At 39.0% G+C, this 27082-nt stretch overlaps 1 protein-coding gene across 1 annotated transcript; it reads right to left on the bottom strand.

Moving 5' to 3' along the window:
* Nucleotides 1-44: 44 nt before the first annotated feature.
* On the bottom strand, nt 45-25259 carry lrrc1 (leucine rich repeat containing 1). The gene is made up of 14 exons (XM_030441432.1): nt 24639-25259; nt 15069-15186; nt 14423-14501; nt 12516-12605; nt 8945-9001; nt 8706-8769; nt 8000-8074; nt 7601-7745; nt 7174-7292; nt 6701-6784; nt 5330-5445; nt 3434-3603; nt 2245-2384; nt 45-1492 (listed from the first exon to the last, which is right to left on the bottom strand). The coding sequence occupies exons 1-14, from the start codon at nt 24795-24797 to the stop codon at nt 1334-1336; spliced, it is 1575 nt and encodes a 524-aa protein (XP_030297292.1). The 5' UTR covers nt 24798-25259; the 3' UTR covers nt 45-1333.
* Between the last annotated feature and the right edge of the window lie 1823 nt (nt 25260-27082).

The raw sequence follows: 27082 nt of genomic DNA, 5'->3' as shown, positions 1-27082 counted from the left end.
ACTAAACAGGCTGACTGGTAAAATTAAAAGGAATAACAAACATGTTTAGTGTTGCACTCATTTTATTGATCAGTGGTTAAAAAGTCATCAAAACCTCAAGGCACAGTGCCCCTTTGAGATTTTTCTTTTGTGCAGTTTGATCAGAAAATAATTAAAAACATTAAAAACCAACACTTGAACCAATTTCTCTGGTCCATTTTTTGCCATCAATTTAAAAGACAAAATAATACAATTTTATCGTGTACCATGTAAAAGGATTTAAGAAATGCTGAGAAGTGCATTAAAGTGGAACTTCTAACAACTGCCTTTTTAAAGGATGCCATCCTCGTGGTACGAACCTCATTCTCACCAAACCTCCAATGATTAATCTATACAGTACTCTTAGTTAAAGAGAGAAAACTTTTTAAAAATACAGCTGTTTTTGGCATCTTTTTGAAAACATTGCAAAGTAGTGAAGCACAGCAACATATATAAATAAGACAGCATTGTTACGTCTGCATAATTACACTGCAGATGAGCGATTAAAGTTTGGGTTATGTGCAGTACTTAAATCCAAACTTAATTAATCAAATCTATTTATTATCCAAAAATAAGTTGAGATGTTTTACAGGAGTCAAGGCCGTCCACTCATCCAATGAAAATTATTATATGGATCAAATAAGACATTAGTGACTGTGTTTTGTTCATTGCTTTGATTTAAAAAAAAGAAAAAAGAAGAAGAAAAAAAAGTACCAAGAAAAGGAAAGTTTAAAAATCTGAAACCGATTAGGAAATTTGCTATACATTTTTATTTACATTAGAGCTGCCAAAAAGTATAAAAGTATCAATATTCACAAGAGACTATACAATAATCCTTAATCAGTAGGTCCAAAAACTCCTGCTTTTATGTTTGCCGAAAATGTAAAAAGAAATATTCACCCAGTGTTTTAAAAATAGATATAGAACAAATATAATACATTTAAGAAGGTTTGTCCATATTATAACGACTTATAATAGTGCAACTACCTAAAGTATATTTTAAAAAGAGGCATTTAAAAAAGTAATAAACCTTTCAAATATCTTTTTTAAAAGGAGCATCTCTGTGCAGATTATTGCTGTGGACATTAATTAAAAAGAAGAAGGCACGGCGGCCCTGATAGACTGTTTCAAACATATTTTACACAGGGCTGGAGATGGCGGAAGGTTACAGGCGTCCTGGGGTTTGATCAGGAGGGGTAGGCCACACCGGGGATTCGTATGTAAAAGAAAAAAAGGGGGGCTGCGGGGGGGGGGTTTGTGCAGGACGACACGGCCAGACACAGGAGGTAAAAAACATTTCTGAGGTAAAAAAAGGTCACACAGACGTTGTCACTCTGTCTGCAGCGTTATTGACCTCGTTTTTGTTGGAGTCCAGGCCTTTGGCAGCATTCAGGTCGTTGCGGAGGTTCTCGGCCGCCTTCTTCATCGTTTTCAGCTCACCGGGGTGAGGCGTGGCCCGTCGGAGTAGTGTTCCCTGTTTGAGGGGGAAAAAGTTCAATTTGTTTTAACTGGCAAAGAGCAACTGTTTACATCTGGAAAATAAAAGAATCCACAGATTTTAGCATCGTACTGGCTGTGGCTGCTAATGCTAACATATGGCTGAATCTTGCTACTCACAATCATCTACAGTGCGGGAGTATGGTAGATTTTTAGATGCAGGTATGTGGTGCTATGCAAGCGCTGCAAATTGGAAATGACTTTTCACAGGTGGAACAGATGTTATAAACAAACACTTGAAGCAAAAGAATCCCTCAGCACTTGCAGCTGAAACAACAACACAGACACTTTTTGTCCCCACCCAGGCTACGATCAACAAGACGTAAAAATCCTCAAAACTGATTTCTAAATGTTTCTTCATCACCCCAGAATTAAATGTAATTTCTAATGATCATCCGCCATATTATGTTTTCCGTTTGCATTACAGACTGTGTGAGTGAAAAAATAGCTTTAACTAAATCAAGCACTTAAGTATTAGCTGTTTGTTTTAAGAGAGGGTGATCGACATACAAACAATCGACTATCGATGGATTCTAAAGAATGCATGATTAGATGGAGCCCTAATATAATGTATTGCCATTAACTGTTGATGGTCCTCAGAGGATGAGCGCTACCGACTTGGATCCACTGAGTTTTCCTCCCTTAACATTTGTGGTGTGAAGTACATCATCGCAAATTTCACCAACTGCCCGATGGATGGTTGTGAGATTTGCCCTTGGTCTTGCTCACCTTGTCGTCATCCTCCTCCTCGTCATCATCCAGGAAGTGTATGGCACTGATCCGGTTCACTGCTTTGTTGTCCCACGTGTCATCTGCCATGTCATTCACCAGGCTCTCCAGGGCTCCACAGCGGGCAAGATTATCAGAGCCTGTGATCATGTATTAAAAAGACACAACGCAATTTACATTACCGGAATTCATGCACACATCAGCACGCTCAGATGGAATTACAGAGTGCGAGTTGAAGTGAATACTTCGGCAGATTAAAATCAATATGGTTGTTATGATTGCTTCTCTGCAATCTGCCAACTCAAGAAATGAAAGCTGTCACATAACTGGGAGCCCGAAACTGCCAGATCACAGTTTCAAATCCCAGCTTAGTCACAGGCTTACAGCAACACAATCTTCCCTGCCCCCAACCTCAGCCTCGCTCGTCTGACCTCCACCAGTCTTATATCTGCATCTCCCCCATTGAGAGGCAGCACGTCACAAAAATGAATGAACATAAGCACCTTTCCATTTGAGGGGGAGGCAAACATCTTTTCACACGCAAAGTACAGTGACAAGCAAGGAACAAATGTTTTGCAGTGAATCACAAACAGTCCACAGATTTAGGCCTCAAGGCAGTGGATGACGGCAAAGGAAAAATGACAATAAGCTGTTGTATCAGACAGAGATAGATCCAGGCCTCAGCCACATCTCTACCCACTGGGTGAGCCTTTACTGGCAGCAGGCCAGCCACTGCTAAGCCTCTTTAGCTGCCCAATCCACCGCATTTCTGAAAAACATAACCAAGGAGGGCCTCAAGGGACAGGAGAGGCCCTGATCTGTTATAGGCTCTGTGATCCCTTACAGGACCTCATAATCAACAAGATACTGCAGGGAAGGTTTAGAGGGCGCAGAACACAGCGTGCTTCACCGAGCAGATCATGTGATAATGTCATCAAAAACCACGGGGCTCTAAATACTCGGAGACGATGCAACAACTGATGAGGAATATTGCTCAAATGTCACAGTGTTGGCAACAAGTCACTTTACACTGGAAGAAGCCCGACACTTGAGAAACATGTAGACAATGATCTGCTTGATGAAGACAGAAAAATGTTGAGATACAGTAAGTGCTCCTGATAACACAAGACGATTCATGGTTGTTATTCAAAACATCTGAGCATCATCTTCCAGTTGATTAAAACATTACCTTTGTCTGGATCACTTGGCTGCTGAGGCAGCAGCACGCAGGTGAGCACCTTCTCGCCTGTGTCAGGGTCCTCGTCCGTCTGAAAGGTGAGGAGAGGCTGCGACTGGTTTTCTGACAGCCACAACGCCTTCAGTCGTAGCGTGGTCAGTGACAGAGGTAAGTGGTGGAGCCTGCAAACCAACAGGATATAAATCACTAACCTGCTCATTTGTCACAGGATTTTTTAAAAATGAACGGCACCTGCAGGTACACATTTTTGGACTAGTTATGTCACATTAGAATGAGGGCCTTGGCAGTTGTTTTGACAACACGGAGGAGGGGAGACGCTCTCCAGACATCGAGGTGAACATGTTTGTGTGTGACTAAAGCTGCAGACATTCCTGCAGCTGCCTCTGAAGACAAAGCTTGGTCCAGAACAGGTAGTGGCAGAGAACTGCAGCCACAACAATCTGACTGACAGTGAGTAATACGGAAAAAACACATCAAAAAGTAATGTTTGGGAATTAAAAGTAGAATTAGAATTAAAAGAAGATGTGTATTTCACCAGATATTCATAAATATTAATATTATATTGTTAGCTTGGTATGAAACTGTATATCATCTTGCATTTTACATACTGTCAGGAAAGAAACTGTACTAAAACATTCAGTAAAAAAAGGGGAAAATTATGGATTACTTAACAAATACACACAAGATTAAATCAAGGTAATATTTGATATATTTCTTTTCTCTAGTCTTGGTTTCTCTAGTCTTTGTATGTTTGGCATTGAGGTGATCCAAATATAACAGAAAGTAATCACTACTTGATATTGTGATACTTGGATTATGTTACAATTTTTAACACGTTATTAGTAACTGTATTGGAAGTAACCCTCCCAAGCCTGGATACTGTTATCTTTCTATAGCAGCATTACAGTAGACTGATATCATTTTTAAGGATGGGAAAAAATATGGATACAACAATCTACCACTGACACAAAATATCTATTTCTATCAAAACATGCAAGACTCCTCGGGGTGAAAACGTATCTAAACTTGAATTCTAAAGATTAGATTGGATTTGTATAGATTTATGGAGGCACAATTGTTTCCATCCTTTAATCATTTAACTCCAGAACTGTTCTGCTTTCACCCATTTAACCATTGTCAGTTTATGGTTATTCAACACTAAAATGATGGCTTGCATGGGCATGAACAAGTTGCAGTAAGTGTGTGTGTTCTAAAAAGGCACTCCGCTTAGACTCTATGCAAGTTTTTCTGAAGTGTTATATGTTTGTTTTTTTCACAAGATATTGTGAAACCAACACCACAAAGGATGCATCAAATATTGCAGAATCACTGTATCATGATATCATAAGTATCTTAAGCAAAGTGTTGTGGATGGCATTGTATCTTGAGTTACTTCATGATTCCTATTCCTAGTAACTGTCTGAATCTACCAGACTGTTCAACAGGTTCTTATATTTACCTTTGTCCACTTTTATTATATTACACATTTTATGCACATTACTGATGAGGATTTATCAAATATCTCATTGTGTTAATATTTTGTTAAAGTACTGAAAGACATTTTCTACAATACTGATGCAATATCAATACCAAGACATTTGTTCAAAAATGTTTTGAATTTGATTTTGCAGTCCAGTCCCGGCATTTTTAAAGTATTCTAAGGAAGATTTAAACATTGAGATATAAATTGTGTATCCAATAAATCATAAAAATATCATATTATTTTAAACCCTGATGAAGTAAGATAAATCGTTATCATTACTATCTAATTGCCAAGTCTCCAAATCCCTTAGTGCACAATGTGTTTTTTACTGATAAGGCGGTATTCACTCCACTTTTCCACCAACAGATGAGTGAAACTGGATGTGAGCGTATTGCTATACAAACCTGTTTCCTGACACGTCAAACACATGCAGCTCTGTGGCCTGTGACAGCTCTGACGGTATCCTTATAAGTCTGTTCTCTCTTACACAGAAGACATTCAGACCGCTGCAGCCTCCGATCTATAACAGGGGAGACAACATGATCAGCGTCAGTCATAGTCAAGCATGAAAACATAGCATAGACAGACACACATGGTTGTTTAACAGAGCCAGGACAAAAAAGAACAGAGTAAATCTGTCGTCAGCATTTGGCCACTTTGTCCCAGATTTAGTGATCTCAGCTGCAGAGCTCTTAAACGTCAATGGGATGTGGTGGTTGGACCTAAAATTAGGAACAATTAGGCCTAGTAGCCAGACAAAGCAGAGACTTGATTGGTAGGTTAGACTGCAGTAGTTATCTATTCATCTGTTCAGACCTGAGCAGGAGGCTGTTACAAAGATTCATCATGATAACATTTTAAGCTAATCATTCATGCACAAGCAAGTATGAAAGGCACCTGTTGCATTAACAAAAAGAAACAAAAGAGTCACTAGTAAACAAAGCAGATGAAGAGCGGAGAAATTCTTAACCAAATACATTATTATGTCAGCTTCCATGTAAGCATGGACAGAATGCTGTTGTGAAAATGTGTTATGAGCAACTATTCAACAATCAATAGAATCCATACAACTGGACCAATGGTCAAGTAGCTCAACAAGGCACAAATCAATACTGGGACCATGGTCACACTGCAATTGTTCAGGATGTCATGCAATGGGGGGTTTGAGAAAACAGTGACACCATCGGCGTTAATTCATGATCTAGGCCGACTGTTATTTCACTGCAAACACTGCGGTCTTTGCATCATTAAGACACAGGGGCATTGTACGACGTCTAAAGGAGCCTTTCAGATGAAGTTTTAAAGCAGGCGTGCCTTCACTTAAACAGACAAGAGATTAGAAACAATTCCACATACAAACACAATGGAGACACTCTAGACGGAGCTGAACGAGCCAGAAGACTGAGCAGTGGAAGTGAAATGAGAGAGCACGACAAGTGAGAGCATTGTTGATCCACACATGAATGAACTTTAGTCAGTTTAAGCTCAACAGTTGCATTAAAAGATTACATAACAAGAGTAAGAGTCTATTTTAAAAGCATTTCGACCAATTTTTGGGGCTGATACCCATATCTATATTAAGGAGTGCGAAATGATTGATATTGATATACGAGTTATATCGGTCAATATTGATACAAACTTTTTTTGCTCAGTACTCTTGTAAGAAGCTAATTTTTCGACTTTTAACTTTGAGTTTTGGATCATCAGTTCATGAAATTGACTCTCAACACACTAACTGTTCAGTGAAATATATATATGATATATGAAAAGCTTACCTCCTTAGGTAATAAAGTGAGCTGGTTTCTGTCACAGTTGAAGTTGGAAAGTCGCTTCAGTTTTCCAATACTCCTCGGCAAACTCTAACAGTATAAACAGATCAAATCAACAATTAGAGAGAACATAATGTGCTTGTGCACTTTTAAATACAATACACTACACTGTGTAGTGCTCTCAGAGAAAAGGTGAGACATGTTGCTCACACAGTCCTTCATGCAGCTCACAGAAAAGCAGACAGACTGGTGAGAGCAGCCATGTCCAGATGAATAATACCCAATGGTGCTTTTGCAACTGTGTTTAACCATCTATTTTATTTTAAATTATAACATTTTCTTCAACAGTCTGCATATTGCCCAGGTTACCATGGACCAGCTAAAGCTAAATTAAGCATGTAAAATAAGCATGAAAGTACTGATCCTATAGTGGTTTCTTCAAATCTTTATGACAAGACAGTAATGTAGTGCAAACACACCTGTATCTGGTTCTCTGTTAGCACAAGTTCAGTAAGGCTTTCACAGTTGCCAATGCTCTCCGGAAGATACGTTAGCCTGTTCTGATCAGCTTTCAATATGGAAAGTTTCCGTAGTTTACCTGCAAAGAAAAAAAACAGACACATGTTAATTAGAATCCACATCACTCAGACATTGATCAGCAGGCTGATGAAGAGTTACTGAGATATGTGGAAAGTGTTTGTTGCCGTCCTGTGAAATTGGTGCTTGAATGTCCATTTTTCACATTAAGCATCTGTTGTTCCATTGGTCTAACCTGAACTATTTTAGACAAAATGCATTTTCCCATTTTTACGAATTACCCAAAGAGCAGAAATAAACTATTAGAAAAAAAGCTTGCAAGATAGTATAATCATGCAACTGAAGAGCTGGTAGAGTCCAAATTCTTACCAATGCTTTCTGGTAGAGCATCGATGAGGTTCTGAGACACCAGCAGGTCAGTGAGCGACACCAAGCCGCCCAACTCGTCCGGAAGTCGCTCTACTTTGTTTTCTGATACATCCAGACACAACAGGCTTTTCATACTGCCCATTTCCTAAAGTTCAGAGAAGAGACTTGTGGTGAGCCAATATATGAGTTACAATAATATAGCGGCATATCGACACATGTGGCCACTCTTACAATGTTACGTGCCTTTTTACTATACATCTATAGTCACATGACTCTGAGACAAGGTTTTTGTCATCCTGCAGTGGATATCGTTTTGTAGTTTTTTTGTCCTAAACTGTTATTTAGGTGTGTTGTTTTTGAATCTCAAATACAAAAAAATAGACTGGATGAATAGCTTACTGCAGGTATTTCCGCCAACTGGTTTCCATCCAGCCACAAGTCCTTCAAGCTGACAAGACAGCCTATTGACTCTGGCTATGTGGGAGGAAGAAATGTGGGAATTGATGAGAGTGAGAGTCGGGAAAATAGAAGAGAAAGAGAAAACACAAAGAAAAAGAGAAGATAAGTGTATAGAAAAATAATAACTTCTTTGCACAGACAGCGAGGTGAAGCACTGAAATTAATGAAAATACGGTTCAACAACACTCTCTTATATTCAAAATCAATTCTCTATCACTTTCCTTTAAGAATTTCAACCTAACACTGCTTTTAAATATTATTTTTCACTGCAGAGCAGAAAAACATCAGGCAGCACCACAAAATGGAAAAAATCAAGTTCAGTGGTCACAGGTCTGAAGAATAGATAGGACATAAAACAAAGCACATGAAGAGCCCTTTCTTGGCTGCCTGACTTTGCTTTGCTTGATCTGCCAGTAAATCATTCACCATCAGGGTCTGACCGCTCACACGAGATTAAAACTTAAAACCAAAGCTCAAGGCAGATGGTCATCCTCCCATCTGGGTGATAAGAGGCAAAAGCTGTTCTCGAGGGATGCTAATCTACTCGGATGTGACAAGAACAAGGAAATGGGAAAGAGTTTTGTTCTGCTCAGTTTGTGTATAAACATGTTCCCCTGCATCCACAAAATGTTAAATAAAAACTCACCAAGCTGTAAAGCTCATTATTTCCTAGGTCGAGTTCTTCAAGTCTGTGAAGTAAAGATAGTGACCTGTGGAGGACAAGAGAAGTCAGAGGTTTCCTGCATGTTCTATGACTTGTTAACTTCTGTTAACAAAGTAAAGGTGCTCCATGAAATGTATCATTAAAGAACAGCAGAGTGTACTACAAAGTTATAGGCTACGACAATATATCCACACAGGCTGTGCGGTTGGTTGATTACTTACTCTGGCAGGAATGTTAGCTGATTTTCTCTGAGTTCTAGTGATGCCAAATTGACCAGACTGCAATGACAGGCAAAAAGAATGATGATTATATGTTTCTGAAAATGCCAAGAAAAAAGGGCTGCAGTTTCTATATCTCCCCAAGACAGACATATAATACATATGATTGCTCTGAGTGTACGGTGGGAGAAAATAGAGCTTCTAGCTAAAAACGGTTAGTATCCTTGCAATCAGATATCTGGGAACAGGAAGTACTTTGGAGGTGGGCCGGTCTTATCACGTCTGTGAAATCTCGACAGCATAAACACGTGCTGCATACTTAAAATGAAGAACAAAATGTCTTGGTGGCATCAGAGACCAAAGTACAGGGTTATCTTCCTGCGGCGCTGCCTATGTGTGCCTCAGTACTGTATATGGAGCCAATTAATGGAGGATTTTTATAACAGCCAACTATTGCAGTACAAAGTCCATCTTATGGAAGAACCTAGAATAAATAACTCGGGCCTTCATGTGGTATTCGAGTCGGACCAATGTGTCAATATCCTTTTCAACATGTCATTGAAACACCAACAAACATTATGAGTCAATTGGCTGAGCTGAACTTAGACGAAATAGACACGGTGATAAATAGTTTGAAGACTTCTCAGTCTCTCAAAGCCTTTGCAGCGATAGATTAAATTTATAATGTGACAACAGGGGGTCTATGATCCAGACTGTCTTTGGAGACAACAAGAAGTGACTGTACTCCACAATAATATCCAAACTTGTTATTTTTGAGGGGGTATTTTATCACGTTTATTGGACCAAGTGGGGTGAAGGAGCAGACGGGAAATGGCTGAGCTAAAATAAGAAAAAATAGACAAGGTAATAAATAGTTATTTTCAGTCTCTCGAAGCCTTTCCAGTGACAGATTACATTCATAATGTGAGCAAATAAAGATTACCCATGCAAACTGAGCCAGAGGGACTAACAGAAACTAGTAGGTATGTTTGAAGTGTTTATTGATTTGATCTAAATAAAATCTCCCGAGTGACCTGCCCTCAAATGCGACAACATGGAACAGAAGAACTACTTTTTGTCAGTCTTCTGTTTTTCATTCTCAAGAGCCTATCGCTGAGCCAAAAGATATGAAAAATAATGAAAACAACCCCCAAACTGCACAAAGTGTATCAGGTTTCTGCGAAAGCCTTTTTTTTTTTTTTTGGAAAGCACCCCCAACTCAGGAAGTACACCACAGATAACCCCATGCACATTTATCTTATTCACGTTTCCAACTGTGTTATGGTTTTCATTACCGTCTTCCCTTGACAGAGAGCAGGCCTCAAGTCACTGGGTTATGTAAGATAGATGTGGGACATATGTGGGGCACATGCCGTACCATGAGGGGAAGGTTGTTAGGAGATTGCTTGAACCTAAGGTAGATTGTGCATGGCATAGAGGTAACCCTATTAGACTATGTGCAGAGTCAAAATAATGTAAATCAGTCGCTGTGGCTGTAAAAGCTCCAGCTGTGTGTTCAGTTTGTAGCCGTTGCCATGGTGAACAACACCAACAATATGAGCTGTTAAAGCCATGAATTTCTCTCTAAAATAAAACTTTTTTGGAAGAGGATTAGAATAATTTCTGTACAGGAAAAACCCCCTTAAACAACATTTCAAATGCAACACTGAGGTCAGAGCAAGCAAACGTTTAAATCCACCATTGCTTTGATGCTTGTTTGAAGTGAAAAAAATATAACATGTTGCTGAATAGTTAACAAAGAAAATATCTAGAACATCAACAATGCTCAGCAAATAGCACAACTTCATGTATTTAAGCCTATGAAGGACCATTATCAGTGTACAAAACATCTTTAATCCATAACAGTACGTATCCCCATAGAGCTGAAACTGTTCATCAATTTTTCAATTACTTGGCAATTTTTTAGTCTATCCCAAAGTACTGTGATAATAAATTAATCAGTTAATCTAGTTAAAATCAATTTGTAGATAAAATACTGTAAATGTATAACATTGGATTAACATTAAGTCTAAGAAGCTCATTTGTAAGCAGCATAGTATTATTTTAAAGTCTACAATCCTGACCTATGATCACTAAAGAAACAGAAAGAGTCTTTTCTCAGGTCACACAGTCGGGCTCTCATCCACCATTCACGATTACCCCCGAGAGGCTCAGCAGTAATTCTTAATTTATGGCACCGTGGCAAGCCAAGACAAATCTCTGTTTAGTTTAGCTCCAACTGTTTTAACACGTATCTAATGGTTAAAATATGCCATCCAAACCACTGCCAATAATTATTCATAACATACTACTGAACAACGTCAGTACGAGTTTCATCGAGGAGATCAATGTCAGAAAAGCTGCCATTAAAAAGCATGTTGACATGGACAACTGTTTTTATAATTCAGATTTTAAAAAACACTAGTGTTAAAAAAAGAAAGGGTCTGATAAAAAAAAGGTAATAGGATGTAGCAATATCCACAGAAGCAGATTTCTTTCATTTACTCCCTTAAATCCCTGTAAGGGTTTGAATTGAGTTTTCCCTGAATTCCAAACGTCTACCAAAAACATCCCCTGTGGCAATTTGACTTAAAAGCACATAGTTCTGTTATTAAATCCAATTATAAGTGAACTCAACAATAAGGGAGACCTCATAGGAATAAGAATGTTGGCAGACATGAGATTTCACTACAGCAGATTATGTGCCATCTAACAACAAGCCTTTTATGAACAATGACAATGCAGCCAAGAAGAAAACATTGATTGATGTGTCTGTGAAGAGTAATGCAGTTGGTATGTTTTCTTCAATCCAGGAAGATGGAGGAGACTTTAGAAGAAATGTTTGCAGGAGAATTTATACGCGCCCTTTGACATGCTAAGTGTTTTTCTGTCGCTAATAGCATTTACTGCATAACCTTCAGTGAGCTGTGCAGGAGGAGGTTTGCTAATGGTCTGGAACATCACACATTTTTAATCTTCAAGCTCAAAAGAAACACTGTCTTTCTCATTGTTAATTGCTGTGCAGGTGGACCTCTGACTGTGTTCACTGGCTAAAAAAAAACGCAATTGTCAACCTGACTAATTTGCCACTAGAAAACACACACAGAAGTGCCACTCTAAGAAATGTTTGAGCTCAATGCATTTAAAAAGGGAAATGCTGATGCTTTAGTTGCTTTTACACACTAGACTGTTTGTCTGTTTACAGATCGCTGAGGGTGAAAATCAAATTGGTTCTGTCTTTTCAGAATATAAATGGGATGAAATTAATTATCATCCCCAACCACTCGAACAGCCTGAGGCTAGAGGTCTGCGCCAAAACAAAGTCTCAAAACAAAGAGGTAGTCTAGAAAGCCTAGAAAAGATTTACATTTATGAAAGGTTACAAACATCCTAAATACCATTTGTTTACCATTTTAATAAAGGTAACATGGATATCAACATCATTCATTTCACAGTAAGATAAACGGTTTCAATTTTGCCTTGGCTATGAAACTGTGGGAAAGTGATATTGGCAAAGGCTAAATACACTTAATATGTCAGGCCACGTATGATGAAACATTGTGTGTTTACTTACTTTCCAATGTTATCTGGAAGAACTTGCAATGAAATATCATTGATGGAAAGGCATGTTAGATTCCGTAGCTCTGGAAAGCTTTCAGGTAACCTGAAGAAATAAGAGTCAGGCCGTGATGTCATAAGTACAGAAATAATACACACATAAATACATACACACATAAATATATACATACATACACACATATACACACACACCTGCTTTAAATTCTCCAACAAATATGTTTTAAATCAACTTGAGAAGATTCTGGTTGGATGTCCACGTTGCTTTCTTTCTACTGGGCTATAATGGTAAGCAAGAGTACTAACACACTACGGCCATAAACTATCCATGAGTTGCTTATCGATGCTTGTGACCATTATCTTTTCCTCCTGCCCTGTCCTTTCTATTCAAAAGAATGCTTAGTGCAGCTTTATATATATTAGGATCAAATGTTTTAACTTGTATATGAACATTTAATAACATGAATCACAGTAATCACAAAAAAAAACATCACTGTGCCTCCTGGTCTCCTGAAAACAGTAAACCATGTGCCCAGTTCTCATTTTTTAAATGGAGACAAACAGACTGCAAACTTTCTTTTGTCTGGTTTTTACTTTAAAATCCATTATCCTCTTTAATACTCTAGGCTGACCAGATTGGACTACTGCGATGGTAGTTGTGGTCACATTTTGATCCGCAGCAGGAAAAACAAAATAATGCTTCTTGTGTCCCTTTAGCTCTGGTTATTTCCATTTTTGTGGCAGGCTAAGTGTACTTGTAACTTTCTTTGAGTATCCTACATAGATATGGGTTTGTGAGACTTCTTCTGCTCAACAAAACATTATCTGGAACTACTGTAAGTCAAAGATCCTATTGAATTTGCTTACAAAGCTTTAAAACCTTGGGTTCTGTATATCTATTGAGCAGGCTATCAACAAGTCCTCACTGTCTGTCAAGCCATCATATGCAACCTGCTACTGTTGTTTGGAAGAAGCAGACTGGAGCTAAGTGTAAACTAAATCTTGCTGATATAAACACAAGTCCCACCACATAAAGTCAACGTGGAACGTGCCATCAACCCAAACAAGAGGTCCTTTCATAGAAGAGCAAATACAGATAAGTACGTATTAGTTATTACCATGTTCTGATGCTGTCAAGGTTGTTTTCAAACACAAGAAAAAATCATGTCCATATTTTCAATTATGATGATTTAAAAAGTACTTATTTTTGCTTGTCAAACTTAATTTGTGAATATGGCTGAAAAAAGAAGGATTGGGCCTTTAATATCCACATGAGGATTGATAGTGAAACAACATCAACCCTCCTGCTAACCCACAGTCGCAACTAGACCTTTTTCTATTTGACTTTTAAAATAGAGCTGATTAAAGAGTTGGAAATTAGGTTACTACTCTGGAAAAAGACTGTGTGTGTGTGTGCATGTGAATGTCTGTGTGTGTGTGTGTGTGTGTGTGTGTGTGTGTGTGTGTGTGTGTGTGTGTGTGCACGCGCATGTGTGGGCGTGCATGTGTGCACTCTCAAAGCATTGAACGCCTATGCCTTTGTAATACTATTCATTGTTGCCCCCCAAACTATATATTGCAAAGCACTGTGGTTTTGCACCTGCTGAGGTGCAAATTAGACTTAGTCTCAGCCAACAATGAAAGGCAGAGTGTGCAAAATCTGCAGTCTGTCATGGAGAGGATATACATGTTTATAATGGCAGGTAGAACAGCTGGGAGATTAAAAAAAAAAGATTAAAAAAAAAAAAAAAAACAGAAAAACTGCAGCTGATCAACAAGAATGATTTACATTTTCAAATAAGTACTCTCTGCTATTTGTTATCCAATTTTTTAAAATCTGGATAAATGTGCGAGATCATGGAACAAGTATTGTATTTTTGAGAGGTAAAACATCTTCAGGACTACCTTGATAATGGATTTCCACTGAAATCAGCCACTTGGAGGGCTTTGCAGTATGAAATGCTCTCTGGGATTTCCATTATATCTGAGTAAGAAAAAAGACAGCAGTTAATCAGCAGCAGTTAAATGGTACATGTCAAAATGATGACGACAGTTGCTTTAAGTGCTAAAGTGATTTAAAAAAACAAAGACATAGCTATAATAATAAGATGGCATTTTGTATTAATCTAGTTTAGGATGAACCTGTTTGATTACCCAATAGTTATTTTACCCTAAAAGGTCAACTCTTAAAAGTAATTATGACTCATCACATTCAGTACAGTGTGTTATAATGTCTGTTTGTGCTTTCTTTAACTTAGTTGACCTTCTGAATCTGGTTTCACCCTGTAGCCACAACTGTGAGCAGTCTGCTCTGCTGCAAGAGAAACCCCACCAGTGTTCCTACAGGATTGTGTCTCTGTCACAAGAGAAAGGCTAATGTAAACCATCTTTTCATGCTTCTGTGTTGCATCAGCCTCGCTAATGGGGAGTAAAACTGTCAATGTGATTCATTTGTCTTTGCTTGATTACAAAAGATTGCAATCAGGAGGAAAATACAGAGAAATACATTTTTGCAATATGAAACTAATGGTACAGTATTTTCCTGTCTTACCATTTCGAGAGACATCTAGTTCCACCAGCTGCATGAAGTTGGCTATTTCTGGTGGAAGTCTCTGGATCTCATTGTCACTCAGGCCAAGTTTTCTTAGTTTCACCAGCTGGAAAAATGGCTGAAAGGTGAAAAGAAATACATATTCAGTAAAACAATTTAAAGGGTTTCATATTAGCAGTGCTCTTTGACAACACTGGTGCATCTCCGATTACAGTTTGCACTTGTTTACCTCCTCGAATCACTCCCTTATAAAGTTAGACAACAATTAAACATATGCATTCGAATTGAATGCAACTGAATGTGATTTGAAGTTTGGTGACAGATGAAAAACATAATGAGAGTTGCTTTTGTATTGTGGGAGTATGCACCTTGTCAGCATTTCAGAAGTAATGATGATTGAATGAATGACTGCGTGTTACTTTCATAGAGTGCCAAAATTGTTTTTAATTATTCTGGCTGATAAAACCTCTGCTCGTGGTGAATTTGGGTGGGGCAATTACTGGAGTCACATTGATTCTCCACAATGTGAGAACGAAAGATAAAGGTGTGATTCGTCTCCTGCTCCAACAGCATTAGACAAAATGTCTAATCAGGCATATAAAAATGAAAACACCTCACAGGAGGTGAACCATGTGTGAGAAGCGGCATAAAAATCTTACTCTCATAAATCATCAGAAGAAACATTCAGAGCTCGTCTGTGTGCCCTGAAATATTGTACACATTTTATCAGCTCTGTTATGATAACTGCATGGCTGCTCTTAACAGATTAATAACTATTTAGGCCTTTACCAGAGGACAATTTTACATGTCACAGTATTGAAAATGACAGGTTTAAATAATATAATTGATGATGGCTGGATTTATTTAGCTGCTTTAGTTTTTTTTAAGAAGAGGAAGAAGAGGAAGAACCAGAGAAAAGATGAAGACACGGAAGAAGGATCTCGGTATTGTTCATCGTCTGGTTTACCGTCATGACTCACAGGAACTATTGAATAGTGCAAAGCCATCATTAAAGTTATAATTAACACCTGTGCTTTTCCTGCTATGACAAGTGACAGGACATTAACTTAACCTGAAGCAAGCCGCAAGCTACAGCAGTGACTAGACATACGTCTGCGACGACGGATGACTACAGACAACTCGAGGATTAACTGGAGAGGTGATTTAGTATCAGACCACAATCACAATGATGAAGGCCAGTCCATGGCCTCAACATGTTGCCTTTTATTTCTGTTAATCTTTTATCCTAAAAAGACACAAGGACTGCCACGGGCAAGGGTATTTATTTTTTCAGCTGTAAGCAAAAGATAATTTTTTCCCCCTCTACTTTCAATTCATTGCTCCGTATGTACAACCAAGCAAATAAAAGGTTTCAAATAAAAGAAAATAGCAGCCCATGACAAAATATTTCCTCTATTTCAGTAAAGAGCTATTTTTGAACTGTCTGACAGCAGGTTTAAATCTCTGTCTTCCTGTGTCTGTCTGTCTGTCCCGATCTATGTTTAAATTCTTCAGCAGCTACCACATTATTTGCACGACATTTTGTAATTCTTAAAGAAAAAACGTCAAAATGTTTTGATTCCAGCTCCTGAAATGTAAATATTTTCTAGTTTCTTTACTCCTCTGTGACAGCAATCTGAATCTGAGTCTTTAGGTTGTGGACAACCAGACATTCGAGGACGTCATCTTAGGGTTTGGGAAACACTGATCATGAACATTTTTCACCATTTTCTGAAATTTTATAGCCCAAAGAATCAATTGATTGAGAAAATAGTCCATAGATTGATTGACGATGAAAAAAAATGTTACTTGCAGAGTCCCTACTACTTTTCTAATACTATCATGGTCACTACTTAAAAGTACAGAGATGTGTCTTTATTGAAAGATCCAGTTGGCACTCGTATCTAAAAGGCAAAAGTAATTATCACAAGCACATACATGACGCCCATAACAAGAGCAGACACAGCCCTGCCTGATAGGTGGTAAAGCAGGTAGTTAACAATACTGCTATAGGTTCCTTTAATGTTTTGGCATGAACAGAAATAACAGCCTCTTGAATTTCCTCATCTGGCCTTTTTCCCTGCTATTGCTAGTTACAAAGCAGCTGGTCATGAGGGCATACCATAAACCATACATTTATCATTCAGTCAATGAATCATTGAAGTTAACTGTTAAACATGCCCTTTAGTATTTTGATCTTAATGTCCAGTATGTTGCTTACAAATACTTTCGCCTGAATATGGTTAAACAAACAACTTTGTTCTCTATTCTCACACACAAGGAACGCAAACAGTGCAACACAATGACTGTGTATACCAGACAGACAAGTCGATTGTGTTGAGGGTTTCTACTTCTCATAATTTGTGCTACAACTAACTATCATTTTCATTATTGATTATTCTCCCTTTTATTTTCACCATTAAGTGCTTTGGGAATTAGTCTATAAAATGTTAAAATAAAAACAGGGAAAAATGCTAGTCACAATTTCTCCAAGTTCAGTGTGACATTTTCAAATAGCTTCTTTTGACCAACTAACAGTCCTAAACCCAAAGAGTCTTCATTTACTATCGTCAATAACAAAAAAAGATGCAAATTACATTAAAGAAGCCGGATCCAGTAAATGTTTAACATTTTTTGTTTGAAAAATTAAACGATTAATTGATTATCAAACTAATTGGCGATTACGTTTCTTTCAATCAAGTAATAAACCAATCGCTGCAGCTCAGCTTATACCATATCATTTTGATTCATTTTTTTGTCATAAAAGCATGTCACTTTCGGAATCCATTATGACAAACATGAATCCAAGCTGCAGCAGCTTTCTAAAACCACCTGTTCCATACACTCAAAACGGTTTGAGCTGTGTATGGATTTCAAAACTGTAGGGGAACACTTCACTCATTCAAAATGTCAAATGCGTTTTCCTTTTGCCTAAAAAGGCTGTAGGAAAAAAGTGTCTTGCTTTTTAGGAGGAAACTAGACTGTGTCCTCTCTGGTTCACGTTTATATATAAAACTTACTGTCCTAGAGCAGTATGCTCAGGTAAATGTAATGTTTTGTCTGGAGATTGCTCAATCTCAACTGAAAATAACTTCATTATATCAGTATGGCTGGTGCACAGCTAATCCATGCGGCTCACTGTTGTAAAATTAGCCCCCATCCAGTACATTGCCAGCCCTTAATGATTTCTGATTAATTCTTAATGACTGTGTCATTTCCACTAATATTCAATGCTACTATCCTCAGACTAGAGACCTTGGTGTAGGTCTATAATTGTTCTTCTTCTGGATGTTTAACAAGAGTTAGGAAAACGCAAAAGAAGCATAGAAGGCAGCACTTAATTCAATCATTGTTAATTCAATGTTATTGGACTGCCCGATCCTCTGTAGCTAAACTCATGATCCAGCTGCTTATTATATTATTTGAGTGCACATTAAATAAGCCCGAAGAGTCCAAAAGTCAAGCTGCACCCTATTACTAAATGCACAACGTCTTTAGACAGTTCAAACAGTCTCTAATCCATCATTTCATCAAGCAAACAAACCTGCACTCTTACAAGTCATGACAAGGGACTGGGCTTTAGCTTCCTAACACCCTTAATTTCACTTTTACTTTTCATTTATATTGTGAGGGCAGCTAGTTTCTGCTAAGTCTCTCAATCACAAACGTAAATTCAGAGATTTGTCTCTTGATATCATTACGAAAGACTAGGCCAGTACAGACTTGTTCATTTCCAGGAAACGTACTTGAATTGTGGCAGATGTGTAGGTAAAGCAAATTCCATCAAAGGCTTTTTTTACTAACATATTTAGCACTGTTAGACTTCCTTCTTGAACTACGCCACTCCTTTTGACAAACGCAGCTACGGAAGAAAAACACAGGTACTCTGAAACCTTCAATATCAAGAGAAAACAAAGGCAGTTTTATTCAAATATTCACAACCCTAATCTCTTCATAACAATAAAGACAATCACAGAAGTCGCAGAGGGCGATGCATAATTGATTCTTCTATACGATCAGTGGAGTTTGAATGAGCTCTGCAAGACTTGCATTAACATTAGTGACAGCAAACCTGTTCGTCCTGTTGGTGTCACTCAGCACCACGCCCCAAACAACCACCCATGTGTGACGAAAACCAAAACAGGCTGAGTCAAGAGCCCATTAAACATTCACTAAACCTTCAAGTCAATGTTTGAATCTTTAGTTTCAACTTTGGCACTGTTTGTTAGAGAACGAGAAGAAAGTGGAAAATGGTTTGTGGGAAGAGAGTGCAATGGCTTCTTGCACTATGAAAGCCATAACGTACTCAGACAATACATTAAAAGATATCAGACTGTAGGATTTTTGATAGTAGACGAATATAATGCGAAGATTCTTTGCTGGTTGTAATTTTATTAAATCTGAAAGCCACCAACCCTGCAAGTACAAGACTTAGGCCTAAGTAAAAAGACATCAGCGTTGAATGCTGAGTAGGGTCTAAGGTTACATGGTCATGCATACAGTGTTGTATATCACAGCATAGGCTGGAGTTTAAACTGCCCTGTCAGTCACTCGACAACTACCTGTATGACGGCTCTCTCTTTGCAAGAACTTCTTGTAGATCACATGACATTTAGCAAGTCAGTTCAACCACCAGTTTCCTGCTCTGGACCTCTGTCTTTACCACTTCACAGATGTCATAAAACTCCGTAACATCCTGTCTCAAAGATGAATTCTCCTCTGCTTTTTCTCTCCATCTCTACCTTCACTGTGTGTGTAATGTTCGAAACTCTGAGATGATGGTAGGCAACCTCATGCACAAACTAAGGGCTGCTAACAACAAGTATTTGAAACAAATCCCCATTAAAATACTTTTTTTCCAATCCAGCCCAAAAGTCCAAAACCCAAAAATATTCACTATGCTATCATACAGTGCCAGATTGATTAGATATACAAGTCTATTCATATTCTATTTCTATTTCTTATCTTTTTAATTATAATGTTTATTTTTGCTATTGGTTTAGTTTTTTATAATATTCTGTCCTTTGGCTGCTGGGACAAACACATTTCCCTGTTTGTGAGACATTAAAGGATTACTGATTCTGATTCTGATCAAAGTTGTTGCTGAGTATTTGTCTGTTACTTGACTAATCATTTTATTGCTCGGCTACGACTAGCTAAGGCTGTCAAATACCATGTTTAGGGCTTGCGATAATTACTTGCAAATATTCGAGGCTTCAACAGGGGATTGGAGGGATAGCATATTTTCCTAAAATGTACGTATTTATTTATTTTTTTTACTTATAGGCTGGACTTTGCAAATAATATGAGCCTAACGACAGACAGGGATAAGATGTGTGCCAGTGTCAACCCCTCCAACCACAGCACTGTTGGAAAGGTGGCATTTATGAGGATAGTTTTCTATTTGCAGATATTGTTCTGTACACTTTTATCACATGCACACCTGTTTTTTTTACGTGTGTGGGTTTAGAGGCCAATATACACCATACATGAGCTCTATTCCTAATTTTTTATCAGTCTTCTGCCTCTTTTTTGGTGCAGCGGACAAATCTCAATCCAAAAAAACTAAACTAAACAAAAAAATGAGGCATTCACCTACTGATTTGGATGTTGATTGGTATTGCAAAGTCAGAAGCCTCGAAGCTTTGAAACATTTGGGTCGGCCCTACAACTAGCAATTATATTTGTCATCAATCAATCTGATTGGTTAATCAGTTAGTCTATTCAGATTGTTTGTTTTATTTGACCAACAGTCCAAACCCTAACTATACTCAGTTTACCAGCATCATCATCATATAACAGAGAAAAGAATCACATCCTTACATTGAAGAAGAGCAAAAGCTTTTTGCTTGAGACAGGACTGAAACAATGACTCAATTTAACACTGGATTCTGATTAACTTAACTTTCAGCTAATTGTCACAGTTATAATTAATGCCATTATACTTATACATTGCCAATGTAAAGAGTTGTGTTATATCATTCATTCAAACAACACCTCGGTCTTACAGCGTCACTGGGGTTGGAGACTGGGGAAATTGTTTTCATTTTTAAACTGGACTAACAGGCAGGAGCATTTCAAAAGCCTTGCATTTCTTCTCATCCCATTGGTTTCTTAGTTTGACTGCTGTTTACTAAGCCAACGACTGCTATTCACGAAGTAGACTGACGGTATGTAGCATGAGGGCCAGTTGCTGAATGGAAACTTTGAATAAACAAAGAGACACGAGTTACTGTTTGCTAATTCTGTCCAGCGCCTCAGCACAAATAATACATAAAACAATCAAAAAAGCAAAATAGGGCCTACAGCCAATAAAATACAGTGCGAACCTGTGTGTCATGTTTCCATGACTCGGTCAGCAGATTTTTCTTTGTAAAAACTATTGAAACTATCTGCTCAACATCAACTTGCCTCATCTTGTTTCGGTAAAAACACACCTCTGCCGTTTCATCTTACCCGTTACAGCCTTGTGCATGTCTTTATCTGCCTTCTGGTTGAAATGATTGACTTGAAATATGTTTACTGAGTCAAGGCTTTGTTGCATCACTTTTAATACAACAAGCTGGTCATCGTTTACTCAGTTAGCTACCTTGGAGGCAAATGTGAGGAGGGCACAGAGCGAGCAATGAACTGGACTGACACAAAGGTTTATCCAGTTGGACGTTTCTTGGGTTCACTCAGCAAGCATTGATGACATTAGTTCCACGCCGAAGAGCACAATAAACAGTTTCTCATGTCGGCATACATAATCCGCCCCTCAGTCCTCTAAACATGCTAGGAATATTTCTGAGCTGAGTGTTGAGGTTGCCAAATTGTCACATACTTATGTGTGTGATGCGACAATGAGAGCACACCGGCTGATCACATCATGCAGGTACAGACGATGGAAAGAGGGCAAACTTTGCCAGTACCACGTTTGTCAGGTGTAAAGTCTGAGATGTGTGTTGGTTCGCGGTTTTATTGGCCTGTGCTTAACAATTCGGGTCAATGATTCATCACGACTTCATTAGAAAACACCAGCACATACAAACGCACTACTGAGGCAACAACAAAACACATAATGCCATCTTTGTTTTCAACCAGAATACCTGTTCCTGTGCTTTTCTTCGATGGACAAAGTAAGCAGTGTGACACAGCCACGGGAGGTTGCTCACATTATCTCTGTTCCATCAAATTTCTATGGACGAGCCAAGTCCAAACATATTCTGTCAGCTCTCTTTTCTTCCCTTCACGGACAAAATCCCTGTACTTTCTATCTAGTTAGAAACCAGCTTCAAGGGTGGAACATTTAACCAACCGTTTTACTAATTGCTGAGGCACACAACAGTCCTTCAATCCAATCAGCTTTACACCTGACCCACCGTGACTTCAGTTATAAGAGGTCAGAGGACTTAACCTTATTCCACACTCTCTGTACTGCGTGCTTTAGAGGTTACATTGAGAACACAATTTTCTCAGGCTTAAAATACCCCAGAGTGCCACTGAGAGCAACGTCTACAATAAAACCGGTTTGGCTGCAGAATTAAAGGGAATATGTTGACAAGCCACAAAGTCAATCATCCTTTCACTCACTGTAGAAGCTCAAGGCTATATGTCGGAGAGAAACTGCAGGTTGGACCTCTGGGATCTTGAGTTTCGAGTCTGAATGTAGGGTAATGAACCATCCTGATCCATGAGAAATAACATGCAAATCCTTTAACTAGTATCCACTTAATCCAGGGTGCACTAGGGTCATAAGAATGAAGGCTAGGCTTGTGTGTCCCCACCTCACCAAGACTGTCAGTAATTCAGAAGCCTGCAGTCCTCCTACATGGTTGTTATTAAACACAATAGAGCTGCTGTGATGGAGAACGAAGGTATGCGTCTGCAAAAGGTTACAGTCGCGTTTTGTTTTGTAGTCGTATTGTCGAGACAAACCAGTAGTAATTGACTTGAAGGATGACGTCATGGGTCTTTGAATGTCTTTCACATTTCTCACTCCTCTCTGACGTTACAACCTGACGCATAAGATGTTTTTTTACCCAGAACCATAAAGGAAGTTATAAATAGGAAGAGTTTGGAAAAGGGACAGAACTTTCAAAGAAAATCTGTCTCTTGTGTATCTAGTTTCAGCCAACCAAATAAAGAGTAAGACAGCGCTGCCATCAGTGGGGCCAGTTTGTAAATCAAACTTTTACAAAAGCGAGTCTAGAGAAGAGAGAAAACACCATCAGGAACTCTTCGCTCCTCTTTCTTCTCCAGGTCTGATATAATTGCTGTTACGGCAGCGATTTGTGTTTGCAAACGAACAGTCGCCTCTCCTGCTGGTTGGCACACCTAAACCACAACCACAGCTTCAAGTATCCACAAGGATGTTGACCGGTTCAACCCGTGTGCTCGGCCACAAGAGCATAACTCGAAGCCTGGCATGATGGATTTGTGGGATCACATGATCTTGGGAATAAAGACGACGGTAAACAATACGGTATTAGTTTTCTTTCCAAAGGCTTCCATGCAATGAGGTATATAGATTTTAATTCTCAAAAAAAAATTAACTTATACTGGATCTGTATTTTGTATCGGTGGACAGGTTGAACTGAGCGATCAGGCTCTGTATCTGGACAAAAAAACTGGTCCATCTATAAAATGATTGACAGATTATTAGGTGCAGCTCATCAGGACAATACTGTAAACTGAGACTGGTAGAATATATATTCTTATGTTGTCTTTTCCAGTTTTATTACCAGCTGTTTGGCAAAAAGTAGTAAAGGCTAGATAGGCTTACTGGATTTTCTTCTGAAGCTTTCATGACCTATGCACTCGGTTTGCTTTTTTTGATGTAATGCTTACTTCCGAGGTCAATAATGACCATTTATCCTTTACATCACAGTTGAGTGAATCAATTGTCTTACTTGGAAGAGGAACATGCCTCTATCTGCTTGTAAATCATATCATAATTGATATCATTTTCCTGTACCATGGAAGAAATATTGCCCTAGAGCGCCATAACTCATAAGCCTTTAATATTCATCAGGGCACTGAGTCACAGTTGTGACTTCAGGTTTTATCAATCTTCTTAAATGAGTCTCTACTCCCTGAAAGGATGAGGTATTCCAGTGCTCCCTACATGCAGTCATGGCTCTCTGTGTACAGACAAAGGGTCATGAGTATTCCTGACCTCAGCACGGGATCACCTGCCCAAACAGGTTTGACATATCAGACAAAATGTCAGTGCTTTCGCTTCGCAGTAGGCCACGAATGCCTGAGACACCTGGCACTCAAAATGTTTTATGATCAAACCCCAGCCGCTGAAACATGTGTTGAGTTAACCTGTGGTGGGAGGTGTAGTTCAAGGGAAATTTTCCACCTACACAGGGTGCCTGCCACGCTGATCTTGCGTAATTATTGTCCCCGGGTCCCAGCAGACTCTCACGGGATGCCTGACCAGCTCAGTTAGCAGCTCTGTGTCGGAAACACTTTAACTGGAGGGACGCATTTCATGTTACCAAAAATAAGCCACGGTACCCCGCCACTGAACCTGCCATTAAAAACCAGTGAGAGGAAGCGGGGTTTTTTTCCCTTCCTGCTTACCTTGGGCAAGTCTCTGAGTTGGTTGGCATCCAGCAACAGCTCCTCCAAACTCCGTCCGTAGCGATAAATCTCGTCGGGCACATACAGCAGGGAGCAGTGGCGTTTATCGATCATCTCAACATGACGGTTGCACCGCCACAGGGGTATACAGTGAAACATCACGGGGGAGTCGGGAATAAATCTCGTACCCGTGCGATAAACAAACAGCGGGCAGGAGGGGGATGCAACAGATTGCCTCGGCGGGACAGTCCTGGGCTGAATTCACCGTCAAACACAAGCGAGGCGAAACTCGCAGGCAGGCGAACAAACGCCGAAACTCCAACCGAAAGTAAGTCGCTGCAGCGTTACCGAGCTAACGTTCGTTCTGTCGCCACGAACATGGGATTTATTCTCCGTCGTCGACTCACTTGGGTTACTTTGCAGGCACCTGTTTTTCCTCCGCTCGGTTCCTCGACACACGCCGCGTTTAAAACCCCCTCTCTTTAGCGTCAAAAACACAGGCTACATCTCCGTGTGGAAGAGAGTCGCGTTCTCGTTTTTCCGTCTCGTCCCGGAGTTAATTTCCTCTCCCGTCCAGTTTCTGACCCGGAACATTCACTCCCTCATTCCAATCCTACGTCATCATCCCAGGCCGCTCCTCCCTCCGGTCCCTCCTCTGGATAGTCCCGTCCCGCACGGGGCCGCCATGATGGGACACACAGGACCGACAGCCGCCGGCGGTGGGGGGGCACAAGCTGGGAAGTGTGTTCTTTAATTAATAGTTTGAATATGACTGAAGCGACAAATGTTCAAAGTTAAGCCTGTCGGAAACTAAGAGAAGCTATGAGGCACAGAAGTGTGCATAAGGCAGCAGCAGGTGGATTAGCAACTTTTGTCTTTTATTAATTAAAGGGGCATTATGTAGCTTTTGGATAAGGAACTCAAACTAAGATTTTTAATATTTACAACATTAATGAGGTAATAATGCAAACGTTTCCATAACTGAATAAATAAGCTGTGCTCAGAGGAAGATAAGGTCCCCAGAGCACTGTTTGAAGCCGAAGGGGTGGCAGGGTCCGCCACATATAAACAAAGTGAAACAGTTTGACACTGTGTTGTCCTTTGAGGTCAGTTTGTTTATTCAGTCATGGATACAAAGATAGTTTATTCAGTTTGTTTAGGCATTAAAAATCAGTCATTGAAGATATTTTTTCCTCAAAAATACACACTGCTCCTTTAACTTTTAAAAGAAAATATTTTTTTAATAATAATTTAAATTCATAAGTGACTGATCACATCCTCGCTCAGCAGTTTATCACTACAAGCTCACTTGGTCTTGTATGACCAGTAGTTTTGTGGGCAATGTAGTTAGCTTAAATTAGCAAACACTTCCAACAGTACTGAGTCACTTCAGCTATTGTACAACCCTTCTCTTACTTGTGGTACCATCTTCTAAAGGTGCACTATGTAGATTTTGGAGAAAGAATTCAAACTAAGATTTTTAATATTTACAATACTAATGAGGTAATACTGCAACCTTAGTTTAGTTATGATCAGATTATAAAATATGGTGCTTAACTACCACAACACTATCAAGTCAATAATATTAGCAACACCACATCTAGCTGCAACATCAAAATGATGCTTTAACAATACTAATGTAATATCAAACATCAACCAATATAGCCTATAACACTAGACTGAGTTGCGCCATTTTGCTCTGTAATAAGTATTTTAATTTCTATACTCAAGATTCGATTTTTCTGCTAATACTTCAGTATGTTTACTCAAGATTTTGAATATAGAACTTGTAGTTTGATTATTACATTGCAGTATTTGTTACTTTCACATAAATAAAACATTTCAGTATTTTCTTCCATCACTCTCATGCTCTGTTTTTAAAGTGAATTAGATTTTAACTGCAATTTAGTTTCAAACAAGTCAATCGTATGGCTGGATAAACCTGCTCGTTCACCTTAAGGCAAAAATGAGCAACTGGGCTGCTATTAACCAACCAACCATTGCTGCCCCCTTCTGTGCATTTTGTACAGTACTCCTATGGAGTATCACACCACCCTAGGTTTGCTGTGTGGCAATATGTGGAACTCAAAACCTATTTAGGAACATGCACACATGAACACAATATCTGCTAAAATTATGGTCATAGAATTCAGTTTTCTAGTCACAAAACAAGATAAATGCTTCCCTCATTTCAATTGCTTGGTGAAATATCTATCCTGATGGGGTTTTTCCCCCCCGACTCTGCTCCCTTCCAGGTCAGAGGTCAAGGTCAGTTGCAGCCCTCTGCTGCACACTCCACTTGTGGCAGGACAGTCTGATTAACCATCAGGTCATAAAGCCTGTCCCTCCAAGGTTAGCACCAAACAGCTCTACCTCTGGTAGATATTTTGATAATTATCAATTAATAAAATAATACATTCATTTGCAGTCTGTTATTTTAGACA

Source organism: Sparus aurata, chromosome 15 (genome assembly GCF_900880675.1).
Source record: "Sparus aurata chromosome 15, fSpaAur1.1, whole genome shotgun sequence".
Classification (NCBI taxonomy): domain Eukaryota; kingdom Metazoa; phylum Chordata; class Actinopteri; order Spariformes; family Sparidae; genus Sparus; species Sparus aurata.
The sequence above is the reverse complement of the archived record's forward strand: the minus strand, read 5'-3'. Positions and strand labels throughout refer to the sequence as shown.

What these genes read in the sequence shown, in the direction of transcription:
- lrrc1 (XM_030441432.1), bottom strand. Translation starts at nt 24,797, where the DNA reads ATGTTTCACTGTATACCCCTGTGGCGGTGCAACCGTCATGTTGAGATG. An exon ending in CTTCCAGATAACATTGGAAA is followed by an intron (nt 9,002 to 12,515) that starts GTAAGTAAACAC and finishes CTGTCATTGCAG; the next exon opens with TCTGGTCAATTTGGCATCAC. An exon ending in TAACAGAGAACCAGATACAG is followed by an intron (nt 6,785 to 7,173) that starts GTGTGTTTGCAC and finishes TTATACTGTTAG; the next exon opens with AGTTTGCCGAGGAGTATTGG.